At 37.3% G+C, this 19293-nt stretch overlaps 2 protein-coding genes across 4 annotated transcripts in view; both read right to left on the bottom strand.

Annotated features, from left to right (window-relative positions):
- Nucleotides 1–19293, bottom strand: part of LOC122081447 (probable cyclic nucleotide-gated ion channel 20, chloroplastic) — a 259284-nt gene that overhangs the window by 220801 nt on the left and 19190 nt on the right. The gene's annotated exons all lie outside the window — the stretch shown is intronic.
- On the bottom strand, nt 7527–8656 carry LOC122081518 (ferredoxin-thioredoxin reductase, variable chain, chloroplastic-like). Its single transcript, XM_042648670.1, has one exon. The coding sequence runs from the start codon at nt 8456–8458 to the stop codon at nt 7904–7906; it is 555 nt and encodes a 184-aa protein (XP_042504604.1). The 5' UTR covers nt 8459–8656; the 3' UTR covers nt 7527–7903.

The following is a 19293-nucleotide window of genomic DNA, read 5'->3' as shown; positions in this document are numbered from 1 at the left end:
CAATTGCGGTAGCCTCGTGCACCGGGTTGCTCTTTGTATCCCATCTTCCTACATCTACGTTCTCTACACTGTTTTCATTAGTTTTTCCAAACAATCCTATCATAGCCTAAGTTCTGGAAATCTCTGAGATACTTTAAAATCTGAAAGGGCTGAATATTAGGAGTACTAGAACTAAATTTCAAGCCTAATGAATTACTGATCCATCAGATTTCTACTAAACTGGCTCTAATCTGTCATCATGGATTCTGTTAGTTTCCTCAATTCGATTCTTGTTCTCTTAGTTTAATCCATCATAATCCTGTTTATTTAACATTTCTTTGTCCTGCTTCAGTCCTCTTATTTTTTCTGTTTCTATATTCTTCTTGGAGATCCATCTGCAGATCCTACTCTTTTGAATCATAATCCTAGTGTTTGAGAGGTACCGATTTGCATCAGGCCCTTGTCAAACCTGGGACATGTTTGGGCGGTCTTGACCTGCAATTTACACAGTAAGTCCGGCCCAAGCTCCATGAAAGCCTGATAATATCAGGGCCAGGCCTGAGTTTGGACATTCAAGTCATGCTAGATCTGGTCCGACACAGAGATAAATGTACATAACTTTCCAGTAATATATGCTCATATATCCTTTTTTTGATAGGTAGGGAGCGAAGTAGATAAAATCCAGGAGGCTAACTCGAGACCTCCTGGTGAGCACGGGCTTTTTGCGCACCACAGTTCACCCACTGCTATTATATTCATATTAAAAAGTCCATGCAAGCATACATAAATCCTGTAGTGGAACCCCCACCCCCCCCCCCCCCCAAAAAAAAAAAAAAAAAAAAGAAGAGAAAAAAAAACCGATATTCCTATTTTGTTGGCAGGGATAACAAGCAAAATATGTTAAGGGTGATCTTCATATTGAATATTGTTATGGACAGTGGAGACTCTAGGATGGATCCAAGTTCTTTCCACTAGGAGCTGGCAGAAGGAACAGAATGATTAATTGCTTAGGGACAAACAAATTTTGATATGATCACAATCTAGAAATAAGCTGCTGAAATGTTTGACAAGGTTGCCTTAGAACTTTCTGAAACTTTCACCAAGATGGGAGCGAATAGATCTGTATTAATGCTTTTCCATTCGAGGTGATGAATGAAACACAAAACATATATATATATATATATATATATACCAAGAGTGAGGACAAGTTGGCATGGAAGCTGCACTCAGAAGGGTGATATACTCTGAACTTCTGAAGTTAGTTTAGAGTTATGGACAGAATACTAAGGACCAGTTACTTTCTAGATAAAAGTTCGGATCCTGATAGGTCCTAAAGAGGTGCCCAACCCCCAACCCTGATAAAGTAAAGGGGGTGAGAAGCAATTGTCTTTTGTTTGTAACCTTAAGTCAGTGTTAAAATAAAAAAAGAGAGATCCAGTGTAATGTAAGGGTATTGAGAGATTAATAACCCCTAAGGATAATCCCCAATACCCCAACTAAACCAAGAGAAATATGACAACCAGAATACTAAGGATTCATTGTTAAATTAAAAAAAAAGAGCAACCCAGTGTAATGTAAGGGTATTGAGAGATTAATAACCCCTAAGAATAATCCCCAATACTCTAACTAAACCAAGAGAAATCTGAAAACCGGATTTGGACAAAACCCAAAATAGGGCAGAACTAGGGCTGCCCGTGGCTTGACGTGGAAGGCTCAGAATGGGACCAAACTAAGGTCGAGTAGAGGGGTTAGGGTGAAAAAACCTAAAATATCTTTGATTTCTGCCGGCTGGTTAGGGAGATCTGCACTTAATTTCAGGTCTCTAAATAAGGAAACTTGGAGAATATTAAGGAACAGCAGCTAGACACCTCTGTTGGCCACCAAGCTTGGATTGAGTTGTCCTCTTGGAGGCTGGAATAAAACCCCCAAAGGGCTTGCTGATCAAACTTCGGACTCGAGAGATATGGGCACTCGATGGAACCTTAAAAACCCCAACTTCCTTGCTGAAATCGAATCTGTTCTTTGACTGTTCTTCAACCAGATTTGGTTGCTGGACTTGCTGGACTTTAGACAATTAATAGAACACTCTCAGATCACTCTCTCACAAGTTAGAATAGAAAAGAAGAGAACGAGATGGGACAGGTGTGGGTGGGATGGCTATCTCAGCCTGGGCCTCTCACCAAGAGCTATCTCAGCTGTTGAAGAATTCTCTCTCAGAATTTTGGAAGCACAAAGCTGCAAATTTCACTCATAATCAATTGTCTTAAAGTTACAGCAATGCCTTTTTTATAAAGGTTTAGGACTCCAATACATAATAGGAAACCTACTTAGTTTAGGACAATACATATTAGGAAACCTACTTAGCTTAGGACTTAAGCTACTAACTAATTAATGACTTGTCCACCAAAAAACAACTTAAAAATATTGTCAAACTTAAAATAAGACTTTCCAAGAAAAACCCAAGACTCCAACATGGAGTAGGACCAAATAAAACAATAAAACAAATCATAACCAGGAATTGCAGGAGAGTTCAAACGCCAGCAGTGGACTAGTTCGATCGGACCAGGTCTGGGCTGATGGGCTGGCCTTCTTCCTTCTTCTGTAGTATAGACCAGCATGTCTATCTACGTCACAGTGCACGAGGCTCCTGCTACTGCAGAGGGAGGGGTTGGATTTAAATAGCCTCTTGATGACATGGTTATGCATGGAGAAGAGATTGGTCAGCTATTCAGTAATAGTGATTTGTCCAAGAAACTTGGATATTTTATAACCCTGTTTCGCATGTACAACTTCAGCTTGTCAATACATTTGGAAGTACAAGCTCTGTTTTTCATGTACAGCTTGAGTGAGTTGGTACAGAAAGTTAGTTCTCTGGTTAGAGAATGCCATGACCACAAATGAGCTGGTGTGATCTCAAGAGTAATTATTTAGATAAAATGGAAGGGCATTTAATCACAGAAATCTTGACACTAGAGTCATTATTACCAAACTTCAAAGGCAGATGCCGGAACTCAACAACAACAACAACAACAAACTCAGCCTATGGTCATTCCTCACTACTTCTCCAAAATCTGATTCCTGTGGATTCTTCCCCCAAATAACGAAGAAATCTTGACGGAATTGCCACTGATGAAATTGAACACAATTTTGCAAAGAAATACCCCACTCTTTCTAGAGAAGAGACGGGGAAACGTGCTCAATATCATTTGATTGAATAATTGACTTAGTTTGTTCTTTGAAGAAACCCTCCACTTCAAGTGGTCTTTTTTTTTTTTTTTTTTTTAATCCAATCCGTAGGAATCAATAGAGAAGGCAAACTCCTTGCGTTATCCTTCCTTATTTTGCCACACATCCATCTTAACATCTTCATCTCTGCTACACATATCTTCTCCATATGACACTTCTTAACAGCCCAACATTCCGCTCCATACATCATAGCCAGTCATACAACAGTTCTATAGAATTTTCCTTTAAGCTTTAAAGGGATACGTTAGTCGCACAACACTCTGGTTGCACATCTCCACTTCATCTATCCCACTTTAATTCTCTGTAAAACATCATCCTCTATGTCACCTAATTTATAATTAACCCTAGACATCTAAAATAGTCATTTTGTGTTCTCTCTCTCTCTCAATTTTCACCGTATTGTTATCTATCATAGTGTGACTAAAGTACACATCATATACTCCATCTTTGATCTACTAATTTTAAAACCTTTCATTACTAAGGTTGATCTTCACAGATCCAACTTAGCATTAATCCTTGCTTTTGTCTTATCCACCCAAATGAAGAGCATACACCACGAGACCTCATCTTGAATTCTATTGGTTAACTTATCCATAATAAGTGCAAACAAATATGGGCTTAAGGCTAATCACTGATGTTACCCAATCGTAATTGGGAAGTCTTCGCTTTGACCTTCCACAGATCTCACACTAGTCACCACGACCTCAAACATATCTTCAATTATATCCACATGTTTACTTGACACCCCCTCTTTTCACAAGAACGATTACATTTCTAGGGACTTTATCATGTGCTTTTTCTAGGTCAATAAAGACCATATGGAGATTCTTCTTGTAGTCTCTATATCTTTCCATGGCATAGTTGTCATGGTGCCAAGGAGAACCAAGGCGGTGGAGGGTTGTCTAAGTGCTTAGGCGAGAAGACGCCCGCCTTAAAGCGAACAAGTGTTATTTTTTATTTTTCCTATTTTCTAACATTATTTAGTAAATTATATATACCTTGTATCATAAAAAATCAAGATTAAGCCACATCAAGTCATTAAAAATCAACATTTAACCACATCAAATCATAAAAAATTAACATTAAGTCATATTAAGTTATAAAAAATCAACATTTAGAGAAATGATCTTATTCTATAATAAGTTTGACTGGTCAAATGATTTTATTTTTACATAAGACTTTTTGTATTAGTTATAACATAAAACCAGCTTTCTAACAAGTCTAAGATTACTTAAGTCTGAGTTGCAATGACAAAGTTATACTTCAGTCAAACTTGTTTTTAAGTGCACGAATACTGTTAAAATCGTCTGAATGAAAATAATTTTATGAATATCAAAACAAAATATTATTTTACCGGACTTTTGATTTTTAGCAATGTTTTAACATGATAGAATTTATAAAATTTTCATAATTGAGAAGAACCCTAGCATTTAAAGTTGAAAATAGTCCCTATAACCAAAATCCAGTTTTTGTTCTTGGACTAGGGGGTTGACTTTTTATCCTTTTGAAATTTGATTTTTAAACTATTTTTATTGGATTCAAATAGGAGGTATTTGCTTATTTATGAATAATATCTTAAGTAAAACATTTACTTGAATGATATTTAGCATAAATAAGTGTCGAAACACAAGGCGACATGCAGTGCAACAAGGCGGCTGTCGCCTAGGCCCCAGGAAAGCCGCTTGACAACTATGTTCCATGGGCCTACTTAATATTTTATATAGCTTATGTTGTGGATCTACCTAGAATAAAACCAAATTGGTTCTTCGAGATATGAGTCTCTCTTCTCAGATGGGCACATGGTTTAAAGTATCTCCGATACTGATTCGATACCCTCCGATACGTATCTTAAATTTAGCCGACCGATACAATACATGGAATTTTTAAAATTCTTTCATAACGATATATATCCGACGATACATACCGATGTGCATCAATACACCACCGATACACATCGATACGATACGATATGATATGCACCCATACAACTCTATGGAAAATATAAAATCGAGGTGAAATATACGTTTCGGTGAGTATGGGTATGTATCGATTGGTAAGTATTGGTGAGTATCGGTACGTATCGGTGCACTACGGTCATATAATGGCCAAGATGGGTAATATTTCAGAAAAACATGATTTTTTGAGGGATTTTTGTTCCAAAGTTGCTGCCAGCCATATTTCTCTCTAACTAAAGTGGAAATCAAGGTTGAGAATAAGGATTTTACATTTATGGGGCAACTACAAACCTTGAATTCTTAGTGCGATACCCTCAATTTAGTGTTTATGCATAATACATATTATCAATAACTTTTTTTAACAATTTTTTTATGCAAAAGTGTTTTAAAAATGGTTTCCTATCCATTTATGTGAATATCTTTAGCGTATCTCTGATACGATACGATACCCTCCGATATGTATCTTAATTTTGGCCGACCGATATGGCGACTGATACCGATACTTTAATCCTCATGGGCGTCAATAACATTATCCCATAATTTCATAATATGAATCATTAGTTTTATGCTTCTATAGTTATTACATGTCTAGATTTCCATTTTATTTTTGTAGATCAAAACTACTATGCTTTTCCGCCAATCATCTGGCATTTTCCTTGCTCATAATAATCCTGTTAAATAGATTGGTTAACAAAAAAAAATCACATATTCCTAGGATCTCCCACACTTCTATTGGGACTTCATCGGGCCTAATGTTATGCCTACTTTCATCTTTCTTAAAGCTTCTTTAACTTCTGCCACCCCAACCTTTTGTATATATCTATAAAGGTGGTGTCTTTAAGGCTAGTGCAGAACTCTGGGTCATTCCTACTCGAATTATCTCCATTTAGTATGTCACAAATATAATCATCCCATCTCTTTATAATGTCTCATCCTTTACCAACACTCTTCCATCTTCACTCTTGATACATCTCACATGATTGAAATCTCTACTCTCTATTGCTCTCCTTTTAGCTACCTTAGATAGCTTTTTCCCCTTCCTTTGTGTTTAGATTAATATACAAGTCTTCATATTTCTTCGCCCTAGCTATTCCCATCGTCTTCTTAGCTTCATGTCTGGAAGCAGCACTAACCTCTTTTTATCTTCCATCTTTTTAGTCCTTTGCTATGTCTCAAAACTAGATTTCTTGGCCCTAATGGCTGCTTGGACCTCATCATCCCACAACCAAGTTTCCCTCAAGGCCAAATGATTACCCTTCACTTCCCCAAGGACATCTTTGGGAACCCTCATAATACAAAACATCATCTCATCCCACATCTTGGTGTCTCCCTCAAAATCCCATTTTCCTCGTTTGACCATCTTATTAAGAAATGTACCTAGGGACTCTCCTTTCAATCTCCACCATCTTATCTTTTGAACTTCAAAAGATCAAAGAGAAATATTCTGATGTGGAAATTATCATCATTTAATCATTTAATGTTGAGGCGAGGAGCTTGAAAATGAAGAAGACAAAAGCTTTGAATATTGAATTAACTATGAGAATTCAGGAATGTTTGTAAATGTCAGAGGTAATATGTTGTTTTGCTTCCCCATCCACAAGTTTTCAAATATATGGCAGAACAAGAGCACTGTTATGTGGTTTGTTGTAAGTTGAGTAGCTACAGATATGAGATAATATCTGTGACATTGGAGAGTTATTCAAATATGTTGATTGAGCTGTTAGTTTTAGGTGAGAAGATCCACAATTGGCTGTATGATATTAACAGTAATAAAGAAGGATAGTCAGGATTGAAATCAGTTCCAGGGAATGTAACACAACTGTTGGTGGGCAAGTAAAGGCCATAACTGCATCAATTCCAAACAGGGCTGTGTTATGGCTTCTGACAGTTGGGAACTCTCAGATCAACTTCTTGTTCTTTTTTTTTTTTTTTTCCCCACCTCCCTCTTTGATAAGACTGGACTACATGGCCTGAGAAAATGGTTGGAAAGGTAAGGAGAAGAGACCTTATAGAAGTTTTTTCACATAAGCAGATGCTTGTCTTAGCAATTTTTTCTTCTAAAGGGGTCTTTTATGTGGACCAATAATAATATAATAAAAAAATAAAATCACTTTGTCGATGCATTGGCAATCAGGAATTCTTGTGAGAAAGAAAACGGGAAACTAATAAACATTGGAATCAACAACAGTAGTCCTGCAGCATACAAAAGTTGGTTCACTCATGTGATATCCTTTATCCATGTAGTGCGTGAGTAATGTAACAAGTTCCAAGTACCAGAACAAAATGGAAGAAAGTAGACACCAAATTGGTCAGACTGCAGGTTGAGCCCAAGGGATATAGTCAGGATTGAAATCATTAAGGAATTAAAAACCACTTATATAAGCAATTATATAACAGCAAAATAGTAATAACAGTGGCGAATTCTCCATCTAGAAACAGTCAGAGAGGAATTAAACAATCCATACACCACACATAAAAGTCGGACACATTTGAATTATTAATCAGGAAAGCCAGCTCGCTTCTGAGGAGAGTAAGAGTTTCCACATCTGTCCGAACAACAAAAAACCGGCAGGTAAGTGAGTACAACAAGAGAAACCGTTGCTTACTCCTTTAGGGATTACTTATATTGCATTGCTATGAGTTGGTCGGCAAATTATTGCACGCGAGGGGAGCCAGCGAAAGAGGAATGTAAATGCAATACTTCAGAGATGTAGTCTACAAGCTCAATCACGGTTGTCATCGACGTATTCAAATTCGTCCTCCTTGAGATGGGCGAAGAACTTGACGGTGCCACGGCCTTCAATCTCAGTGATGAATTCGACCTTGAAAGGGAGATTGGCGGAGATCCGCTTCCCCTTCCACAGGCCAACGTACAGCTTCAGTTCGCCTTCCATGCCGGTGAGATCGAATTCGGGGACTTTGGGGACGTGATACACCTTAAGCGGTGCCTTAACCCTAACCCTAGCCCCAATCTTAGCTCTGCTAGATTCCTCGTCTTCCTCCCCTGCAGTCGCTGCCGATGCGGCCGACGACGACGAACACGATGAAGGGGTGGAAGAATCAATTGTTGCGGAATCGGGCTTCAGAGCTACTTCGCAAGATATCTTTCTCTCCCGCCGAAGATTTCTGGTGCTTAAACCTCCTCCACGACGGGAAACCGAAAAAATTGAAGAAGTTACTAAAACAGTTGCATGGGGATGGTGAGTGCTATTTATAGAACAGAACAGTGTGTTATGGTGAGCAAAGGAGGTAGGAGAAGCCAGAGGACTCATCATCATTTCTACGGTCTCTCACCTATGTTTTTTTCTTTTTGGCTAAGATCTGCGTTCTCGCTCGATCTCTCAGCTTCTTCGGTTCTCAATTTCTGTGCTTTTCCACTTCCTCTGATTCAATTTGGTGGCGGATAAGGGGACGGTGGTGGATAAGCTGGAGGCCGTGGCGCTGTTGGGTTGGGCAGAGAGCTGGAAAATCATTGCGGGTAGGTGGGACCCAGCCGAGCTTAGATGGGAATTGCAAGGCGGGCTAGCATCAAGCTGATTAAAAGACCACGCGCATTGGATATTTTCACGTCGTCCAGCTGTGTCTGTACGTAGAAGGTGTGGTCATGGGTGGATTTATGTCTTCAAATTATAATTGGATGAAGATTTCCTGAGGCAATGTGGCACCTCCACTGAGTGGGTCTAATGGAAGTATTAACAGAACCATCAAAATGGATAAGATTTTTGTTTTTCATGATGGACGAGGCAATCATTTCTCCCCCTTATGTCTGGCACAAGCACTAGCCTAGGCTTCTTTTTCCTATTAGAAATTTCATTAATGCAAATAATTTCTCCACATGAGTGAGAGCGGGCATGGAGAGCATCTCTACACCACCCTAACTTTTTGCTACTTGGAAGGTGATGTGAAATTTTCAAGTACATGGATAATTTGGTAATTGTGTATATTGGATTGTCTGCATAACAAAATTTGATGCTCAAATTCAATTGTATACCTCTCAGACTTGTAAGTAACGTTGAAACTTAACATGTGATGAGGAAAAATCTTCATATTTACAACATCCAGCTTTATAAATGTGCTGGAATTTCGGATTTTTTTTTGTTTCTCTATAAATGTCCTAATGATCACCCTGTGATGCAATTTATTCTAAACATAGACAGTAGTATATATGTAGTTATTTTTATCAATTATATATATATATATATATATATGTATATATAAACGAATTATCAGGACTTCTATGATGTAATGATGGACGCTTGTTATTAATATGGTAATTTACAATGTCACCCCTTAGAGAATGTCACAATTATAAGAACACCCCATCTATTTCATCAAGGGCCCGTTTGATAACGTTTCAAGAAACGTTTTTCTGTCGCTTTTTGTGTCCATAAATGGCAAAAACGGAACAAAAAACGTTTGATAAAAATGTTTCGTTTCACTTATTTTCAGAAATTGAAATTTAAATTTCTACCTATTTATGGTTAAAAAAACGACACAGGCGAAACAAGTTCTACTTGTTTTCGCTGTTTCTGGAAATGACTCATGGCCATTTTTTCACTGGTTACTATCGACTTCCAAAAACATGACTTATCAAACACCATCAATTCCGTTTCTGTTTCTAGGAACGGAAATGTATGTTTCTGCCATTTCTTGAAACAGAAACGACATAAATGTTATCAAACAGACCCCAAATTAGACTCAGACCCCCTACCGTCAGTCACTGTTAAATGAAAGAGTTAAAATGACCATTATACCCTTGCATTAAAATTAATGTTTTAACCCAATTCTTCTTCACCCCTGCCTATACTCACCTTCATTGAGACATCAAATGCAGAGGGTGATCATTCAAAGCAACGAAGATCACGGTAGTGGCGGCATCGGAGACCCAAATATCATCTTTGTCTTCTTCCTCACGGTATAAACCTGAAAGTTTATTGATTTTGAATAGATCTGGAGCTAAGATCCGAACAGATCCGAGATCAACCCTAGTTCTGCAAAAAAACTCAACACACGAGCTCTAAAATGAAAAGGATAACCCAGAGCTAGCTTAGAATTTTATTTCAAAAATTTCATCGCTGCAAAGTACAATTCGAACCACAGAATTTAAAAAAGAAAAAAAATTTAATCAAAATAGAAACAAGGCAAGTGTTAGAACCTTGCTAACAATAATCTGACGCAAAAAAAGAAAGCAAAGTTGCAGAGAAAGAGAAGAAGTGAGTTTTGCTTTTTCCAAGACTTGGTTCTGTATTTATATCTCTAATGTGTACAGTTTAAGTCTCCATTGTTTCTCTAATTTCATAATTAGTTCATTCTCTACTTCCGGAGCTTCGGACACATCAAATCTGTCCAATGCACATGCTTTAAGAAGAATTAAACTATAATTCTAACAACAGATGCCAAATCCAACGGAGATACTCTAAAAGAGCAATGTATGAAAGAGAACTTAGAGTTAAAACCTCTTTCATGGTGATCGGAGCACTTGCAGCGGCCATGGCACCCAAATCAGGCATTGAAACAGAACAAGGGATTTGGAAGGAGGATTGAAACCCCCACTGAGGGTTCAAAACCAAGGTTTCAATACAAGAACGAAGTGCAACAAAATAAAAAAACAGATGATTTGGTCAGGGGCGACGATGGTGGGAGCACTTGGAGGGTCATGTTTGTAGAGGTGGAGAGTGGGGATCTCTAGCAGAGGAGGAGTGGTCCTGTGAGTTAGGGGAGATTCAAAGAAAGGAAGAAAATGTAAGAGAAAGGAGAGAGAGAGAGATACTAGAGCAAGGGTATTTTGGTATTTAAAAAAATATATAGTAGCTGACATCAGCATATAAAGTATATTCGTTAACAGAGACTGACGGTAAGGGGTCTGAGTCTAATTTGGTGAAAAAGAAGGGGTGTTCCTATAATACTGGTATTCTCCAGGGGGTGGCGCTGTAAATTACCCTTATTAAATATAGTTTTTTGGTTCATCCAAAAAAAATTATATATATATATATATATGATGCAATTTATTCTAAACATAACTAGTAATTGTTGTTTTATGGTTGTCCTTGTTGGCAGCTCAACCATATGGAGGTGATGATGATGTAGCCAGTTTGGGTGATGTGGATGAAAATGATGACATGACAGTGTCCAATGTCACCGATGAGATAACAGAGCTACATAATATGCATGGAGTGGTTTGATACATCCTTAGTAGGTAATGCGGGTTTCTAGGTTAAAACTGACAAAATTGATCTATTTACGCTCAGAGGCATTTTCGGTAGTGAAAATGATATTTTTGGAAGACCGTTTCTTCATGAAAAAGATAGATTGTAATTTACCTAGTCTAGTGCATCTGATTTCGTTGTATTTTGATATCGTATGAAGAAGTTACGATATTTGTGGCAGTTGAGGACAATTTCAGCATTGAAGATAATTTTTTTAAAAGAAGTGTTCTCCATGTAACGATATGACAAAAATCTGATATTTCCAACGGTTTTTATTTTAAAGTGTTTCGATTTCGTATGAGGAAGATGCATCATTAGAAATATCTAGAGGTATTTTGGTCTTTTTACATGGTTGAGTTAGATGATTGGGTCTTCTGGAAAGTTGTATAGTGTCTAGTTACAGTTCCAACACACTTTGTTTCATCTCGATGGAATATCGTATGAAAAAGTTACATGTGTTTCCATGAAGCCAATTCAAAAAATCAACAGATATGCTCTCGGTGTTGGGTGGATTTTCCACGTTTTTATTTTGAAATTTCAGGGGCTTTTGTGTAATTTTGAGATTTTAAAGGTCTTAGTTGACAAGGGGTGTTTAGCACTGGAAATATGAAGGCAGGGGCTTATGTGTATATAAGAGAATCAGAGAGATCCTTAATACACAGCTCAGATTGAGCCACGTCGGTCAGATTTAGATCTGACGTTTCGTGCAAGAGCTTGCGTTGAAGATGCTTACCTGAGACTTCTCATTGGTGGAGTGTATTAGATTTGATGGTTTGGTGCTACACCATATTGTATTGACTAGTGTGTGTCGCATGTGCATCATCACCAAAGCATAGATTTCAATCCCTTAGATCTCGATCAACTAGATCTTATAGATCCATATCTAATGGTCTTTAAATGATTCCCCTTTATGGATTAAGTCGACATAGATCCGGAATTTGCACTGATGTAGCCAATGGTAAGTCGACAACACGTCTGACGATGTCAGCGTATTTGTCACGCTGACGTCATCTTTGACTTTGAGAGATTCAAATCATATGGTTTAGATCTATTGGTTGTTGGTTTAATCGGACGGTTTATATTAAGAGATACCTTTTGATGAGATCTATGGCTAGATTTACGCCTCAGTTGCGCGTACCGCCGGTGTAGCCTACGCCACTCCTACGAAGATTTCATTTCAGGTTATCTCATTGCTTCAACTTCAAATGGTCATATCTCCATCATTTTAACTTGGATTTGGGTGAACGAAGTTGCTACTTATTCAATTTTTCAAGCCCTACACCATGATAGCAAGAAAAATGAGTTTTGAGTAAAGGAAGGCTAGGATTTTGGCAAGAGAATTTTTTTCCTCTTTGTTGGTCCTTGAATGAACATGAATACTTGATGATAAATGTTCTTAGGCCATTAAAGGAGGAAAAAGAGGTGGTTGAGGTGTGTTAATGATACATTAACTCGAAGTCAAGAAGGAAGAGAAGAAAGCAATGATGTGTTTGTTTTGAAGAGCAAGAAGCCAAGGAGAGAAAATGTGTGAGCACCAAACTTATCAGTACAAATTTCCAATCATCCCAGGCAATCGGTTGTGAGATTCTCTAACCTTTGATTTATATTATATGTATATATATATATTAGGGTTAGTTGTGGATGAATGTATACATGCTAGGTTGGTTATGAATAAGCTGTAAGTATGCTAGCTAGTTGTAGATGTATATGCTAGGTAGAGCTTGACTGTAGGGCATTGATATAAACCCAATTTAATTGTATTCTTTATTGAGTGCTAAGCATTAGGAGTGGGTGCTCCCCTGCAGTGGGTGCTACACATTGTACCGGCACTGCGAGTACTATTTCATCTTCAATTTGAGAAAATTAGGTGTGGGTGCTCTCGACTGTGGGTGTAGTCAAAAGTAGTGTATTGAGTAGGTACGAAGCCTTTACCATACTACTACGGGGATGTAGATAAATTATCGAACCTCGTAAAAATCTTGTGTTGTGGGTGATTGTTGTTTACATGTTTTATTGAAGTGCATGGGATGCAGAATGAGTGTGCACACTTGGAAGTGCCTATGAGAGGCTGAGTGTGCATACGACTGTGTGCAAACATGGATAAGTGTATTAGGTTTTTCTTGGCCAGCCATTAGACAAGTTTTTGGAGATCGAAATTGGACTCACTGATTCACCCCCGTCTCAGTGACTGTCAGGTTACAACAGTAATATATATGTAGTTATTATCTATATCTATATATATATATATATATAGTTACTTGACAAGCCAATCATCACTCCCAAAATGTCTCAGACTCTCTTGCTAATAGTGAATTTTCCTTTTATCATCAAAAAGAAGAAGAAAAAAAAAAAAAAAAAAATCAGCTTTAGCTATTATACAATTAGACTTTATTATTTTTTTGAGAAATTTTTTTATCACTCTTCTAGTCCTCTATACTTACCTTGTGGTTTCAAATCCCATATATTAACCATTCTTTCTTCTCATGCATTTTCAACGTGGGATTAAAATTTTTTTCACACAATATACTTTGGAAAAAAAAAGAAAAAGAAATCAAACCTTGTGGGAAAGAAAACCTAGGCAATTATTATTATTATTTTTTGCTAATGACCAAGGGAAAAATGAAAAAAGAAAGTTTTTGAAACTTCATTTAATTAAAACATATTTTACAATAGTATGTTTCTGAGGAGGGAATTTTGTGCCGGTTGTTGTAGGAGTGGAATGGCATCTCTGTATATGTATGTTTGGTTTGAATGCCACAGTAAGAGTGAGGATTGAAGAGTGGACTTTAAGCAATGTTAGGCGTAGTGATCTACAAGAGAATAAAAACAATAAATAGAGGCAAGGTGAGGGTGAGGGCGAGGTCGAGGGGGTTAGGGAGGGAGGAAAAAAGGGCGGTGGGTTCCCTTTTTTTTTTTTGAAGTTGGTTTAAATAATGAAAAAAATAAAAATAGATAAAAAAAAAAAAAGGAGAGAGATGCTGACGATGGGTTAGCAAAGGGATAATTTGGATATTTTAAAATACTAGGGAAGAATGAAAGGTAGAAGTTTTAGATGTGAAAGTTTGAGTAGGGGTGTTTGGCTAAATGTAGGGTAAGTATAGGGAAGCGATCGGATTTTTCTAAATTTTTTTTGAACTAGAATATACAATCAAACATGACTTGGGGCTTGGATGTACAAAAACTCTCTTCACCCATTGGTGTGGAAAAACATGGGCTAATAAATGGATAGGATTCCTCTCCAACATCGGGGGTGCCACAGTGAAGGTTTTGTGTCACACACACACTCTCTCTCTCTCTCTCTCTCGTGTTGTGTTTGCCTCTCTCCTTAGTCCGTATTGATACCTCTCCAACACTCCTGATGTTGGAACTGAATCCTTTCAAGTACACCTAATGTGCATCCAACGGGGTTACCCAAGTGCTGCTAGCCGTCTCATGCACAATGGGCACTAAAGATCCCATTTATTAAGAGAGAAACAAAAAATGAAAGAGAAAAAATTATGGTGAGAGAATAGATAAAGTATGAGAGGTAGAAGTCCTTATTTTTATCAACAAAAAAAAAAAAAAAAAAAAAAATGTCAGTTGGGAATCGTGAATACCTTCTTCTATGATTGATTTTTCCTTTCGCCGAAACATTCTATGATTGATTCAGACTCATGGGAAAGAAAGAGTCCATTCATTCCTCTCTCTTTCTTTCTCTCTAGTCATGCGGTTATTCTCTCTCTCATATATATATTTTTTTTGGGTAAACATTACTCCCCTCTTTTGAACTAAGGTGAAATATCAACTTGACCCATCACCTTTCTAAAAATATCAGTCCCTTCCCCTACAAGGAAAAGATGCTATCTAACAGCCCCAATCGTTAGATTTGAATGTTAAGTTATTTTTTTCGTAATCCCTAAAATACCCCTAATTGTAAAATGCCCAAATGACCCTTCATTTGTTCCCCATTCTTCTTCTCTCTTTTTTTTTTTTTTTTTTCTCTCTCTCTCTCTCTCTCTCGGATTCCGCAATGAGAGCTACTCTAATCAAGACCGGTTAGTCACCGTCACCACCGCCGTTGTGGATGAGGAGAGCGATGGCGCCGCCTAGGGATTCAGCGTATACGAAAGTTTTGTAGATTTATCAACTCTGCAAATTTGGAAGCTTTACTCTTGGAACTAATATCCAAACGAGGAAAATAAAATCTGAATTATTGCAGGATGACCACGAGCAAAAGAGTAGAATCTCAAGGAAAAAAAAATGAAATTACTCAAAGCAGGTAAGAATGGAGAAGACAAACGAATTTCTCAAGTATGTGGACGCTGAAAGCTCACAAACCAATAAAACTCTTAAAAAAAAAAAAAATCTGTAGAGCTACAGAAAGCATTAAATAAAGGCATGGGGTCTTCATTTTGACTCCCTCCTTATAAAAGAGGCATCATGTTTTCAGATAACATCTTCGTCACTGGAAGAGTTAGCAAATTTCCATCTCTTGTGCAAATTTGTGATTTCTAAAAATTAACGATGGGATTAGAGAAAGGTATAGAAATTGGAGAGAGAGAAAGAGGGAGGAGGATTAAGAGAGACGTGTTAATAGAGAAATGAGGGAGACAGACTCGTGTGAGGAAGAGTAAAGAGGGGAAGAGGTATAAGTTGTGTACACTTAGAAAGAGAGCTGTAATCCTCGGAAGACTTCAATTTTTGGAGCCTATGGTAGTCTCGAGTCAACAATTTTGGAGATGAAGAGAAATTGCTGCTATGTGAGCTATGGAGTTGTTAATATTGGTTTGAGGAAGTTATGATTCTATGTGACTCTTAGAACTCAAATCTCTTTTTCTTTTTGAGAAAGTAATAGAGCGGTAGATTAGTTGGTGAACTTAGCGCGTATTTCAGTTACATGGTCTTTTTTTCTTAGTGATCATACTTTTCCTAGAGGTCTTAATCGAATCGTTAGGGAAGATAAAGTTGGGTGGCCAATTTTTAGAATGTAATTTTTCCTTTGGGTTGTTTGGTGGTGTTTTGAGAGTGCGAGTGATTCTGTTGCTTGGATTGGGGTAAGGCGGGTTATGTCACCCCCTTGTGTTCATTCTTATTTTATTAATAATTATGTAGGGGCTTCCCCGGATCCCAGATAATATTCGGGTTTAAAAAAAAAAAAATCTAGGAGATGAAGAGAATATACACACAAGGAACTCTAGTTGGCTATATTTAGAAAGAGATTACATCCAAGATAAGAATAGAAGATTTTTTTTTTGGGGTAAAAAGATAAAGAGTAAGATTGGATAACAAAGGTTCTCCTTGCTATAGCCGTAGCTTCCTCTCTCTCTATATATATATACACACTATAGTTCCCATGAATGGACGGGAACTCAATATTCTATTCACACCCCCTGGATTCTTTGATTATATAAATACAATTTATCAATCCAAATTTAATACCTTTCCACCTCTGGTATTAACACTAATGGATGCTACAACGGGTGTTCTTGTTTATTGCCTTGCTCACAATGGTGTCAATTTTTCTGAAAACTCATAATTCCGCCTAAATTTAAGTTTTTCTTTTGGAGACTGACTTTGGATGGATACCCACAAAGGAAAACCTGCATAAATGGATGGACATAGACACTACCTGAGGTCTATGTCATAACGGGCAGGAAAATCCATATCATGTGTTCTTCTCTTGTGACTTTGCTTAAAGAATTTGGGCGGCTCGACCATTAGGCTTAAGACCTGCAAGCCTTCCTTTTACTTCAGTTTCTAGATTAATAATGTACTTTTTTAATGCCTGTAGCTTATCTTAACGGAGTATCTTTTTTCAATATTTTAATAATAACCAGTTATTTGTTGTGGATGCATAGAAACATGGTTACTTCGGGGCTTTCACCACCTCACCAGATCATGTTCTACAACAAGTGAATGATTGGCTTCCCAAAGTGCTATCTAATTGCATTAAATTGCAACACCTCCCAACAAACCTGCACCCATTGCCTAAATCCTTGAAAACGTTGGACCATCTTCACTCCCAGGCCAAACTCTTATATATAACCGCTGTGACCATAAATCTTTAAACACTTATGGGTGGACATTATCAGTATTTTCTAATTCTTGTTGCTTACTCTTTCTTGTTGATTTTGTCATGCCAGGAGAGGGATTGATGCAGTGGCAATGAGACTTTTGATCTGGCTACAAGAATCTCTTAAAAATAAAAAAGAATTGATAATATTTTGACTGACTTAGATGAACTTGATACCTCATTGCATAAGGACAATTTTTTGAAGTGGCCATGGGCTACTTTTGCATGGAGAGTGGAAATGGACCATATCCTATCTAAACTTCATTATTGTGTAAATGATAGTCAGCAACTAGGACGTCTAAAACTCTGGGCGCTAAAAGCGCTGAACTCTAAATGTAGGATTGCCAATTTTATTAGCTAATCCAAGTTTTTTCTTTCCAGAAAAAAAAATCCAAATTTAATAAATACAATGAAAAAACTTACCAAATCAAATTTAATAAATACAATGAAAGGGATGAGAAATGATGATTTTAAAGCGATTTTAGGAGGAGTCTCTCTCTCTCTCTCTCAATCGGATCTGTAACATTGTACCTTAACTTTGAACCTTAAACCTAGGGATGAATCTTCAATCTACGCCCTAACTGTAATGCATGGATTTAACAGTAACTGTACCCAGCAATGATATTGCTGGCGAATGTAAGGATAGGGAGCATAGAAAAGAGAGAGTTAATGAATTAATAATATCTATGCGAGATGTCTTCGAAGCTTTGTAATCGAATGATAGAGAAATTTAGAGCCACTTATTGAGCAATTGCACTGCAAATCTTGAAGCGAAGTATGAGAATGAAAAATGAAATCACTTTGGTACCTACCTAAAACTGTAAATGGAGGACGTTTTAGAAAGGGATTGTTGAGCGAGGGAAAGTTGAAAAGAGTGGAAGATAAGGCTCCAACGTGGTTCTATCAGTAAGAAGGTGCTGGAATTTATATCATTATCAAAATTATTGTACGATTCAAATTACCTTTTGATTTCTTGTGTCTTTTCATTTCATTTGACCATTTTTCTATCTTCTTGTATGACCTCTCATATATTTATCTCTATGCATTCTCAATGACCTTTCATGTATTTACAAATGACACTCAATATAGTCTTTTCATATTTAGAATTTTGTCTCTTCATCTTTGGGATTCTTTTACTTTACTTTATGAGAGTCTTTGTCTCTTTAATTTGAGAGACTTTATCTCTTCCTCTTCTTGTGAGCAACTTGAGTCTTTGTCTTTTCAATTTGAGAGACCTTATCTCTTGCCCTTCTTGAGAGACTTTGTCTCTCTTCATATCTTTTTTAGAAGTCTCTTTTCCTCTATAAATAGATGGGACCTCTAGGCATTGTACACACTAATGACCAATTACAAAAGTTCACTCAAGTTATGGTGTGTTGTGAGGATTGAGATATTGTTTTACTCTTATTTTGAGTGTCTCTACTTAAATTTATTTTGAATGTCTTATCTTTAGTTTGAGAACAAAGTTGGAGTACTCGAAGGGGTCTAACAGTTGAGTGCACAACTATTTCGTTTGCCATTGGGATGTTTCATATTAGAGGCCGATACATAATTCACCTGGTTGCACCATTGGGACGTCTACGGTCTTACAGAGAGTGTCAAGTGACATGACTCAGCCTGTCTATTTTGCTAATATATTTTGTTACATGATTCCTAAGAGTTCGTGGTTCGAAGATCCCTTGAAAGCTCAACAACCAAAGATAAGTGTGCTCTCTCAATATTGTGATACCATTTTTCTATGGAAGGGAACAAGAGAGTATTTATAGGAGAGAGAGAGAGAGAGAGAGAGAGAGGAAGTGAAATTAGGAGGTGCATTTGTTCATCAGTAGCAATGGTTTTACCAAACTCCCCCCCA

Source organism: Macadamia integrifolia, chromosome 1 (assembly GCF_013358625.1).
Source record: "Macadamia integrifolia cultivar HAES 741 chromosome 1, SCU_Mint_v3, whole genome shotgun sequence".
Lineage (NCBI taxonomy): Eukaryota > Viridiplantae > Streptophyta > Magnoliopsida > Proteales > Proteaceae > Macadamia > Macadamia integrifolia.
This window is presented reverse-complemented; position numbering and strand designations above follow the sequence as displayed.

Coding starts and splice junctions, on each gene's coding strand:
- LOC122081518 (XM_042648670.1), bottom strand. CDS start 8,458: ATGATGATGAGTCCTCTGGCTTCTCCTACCTCCTTTGCTCACCATAAC.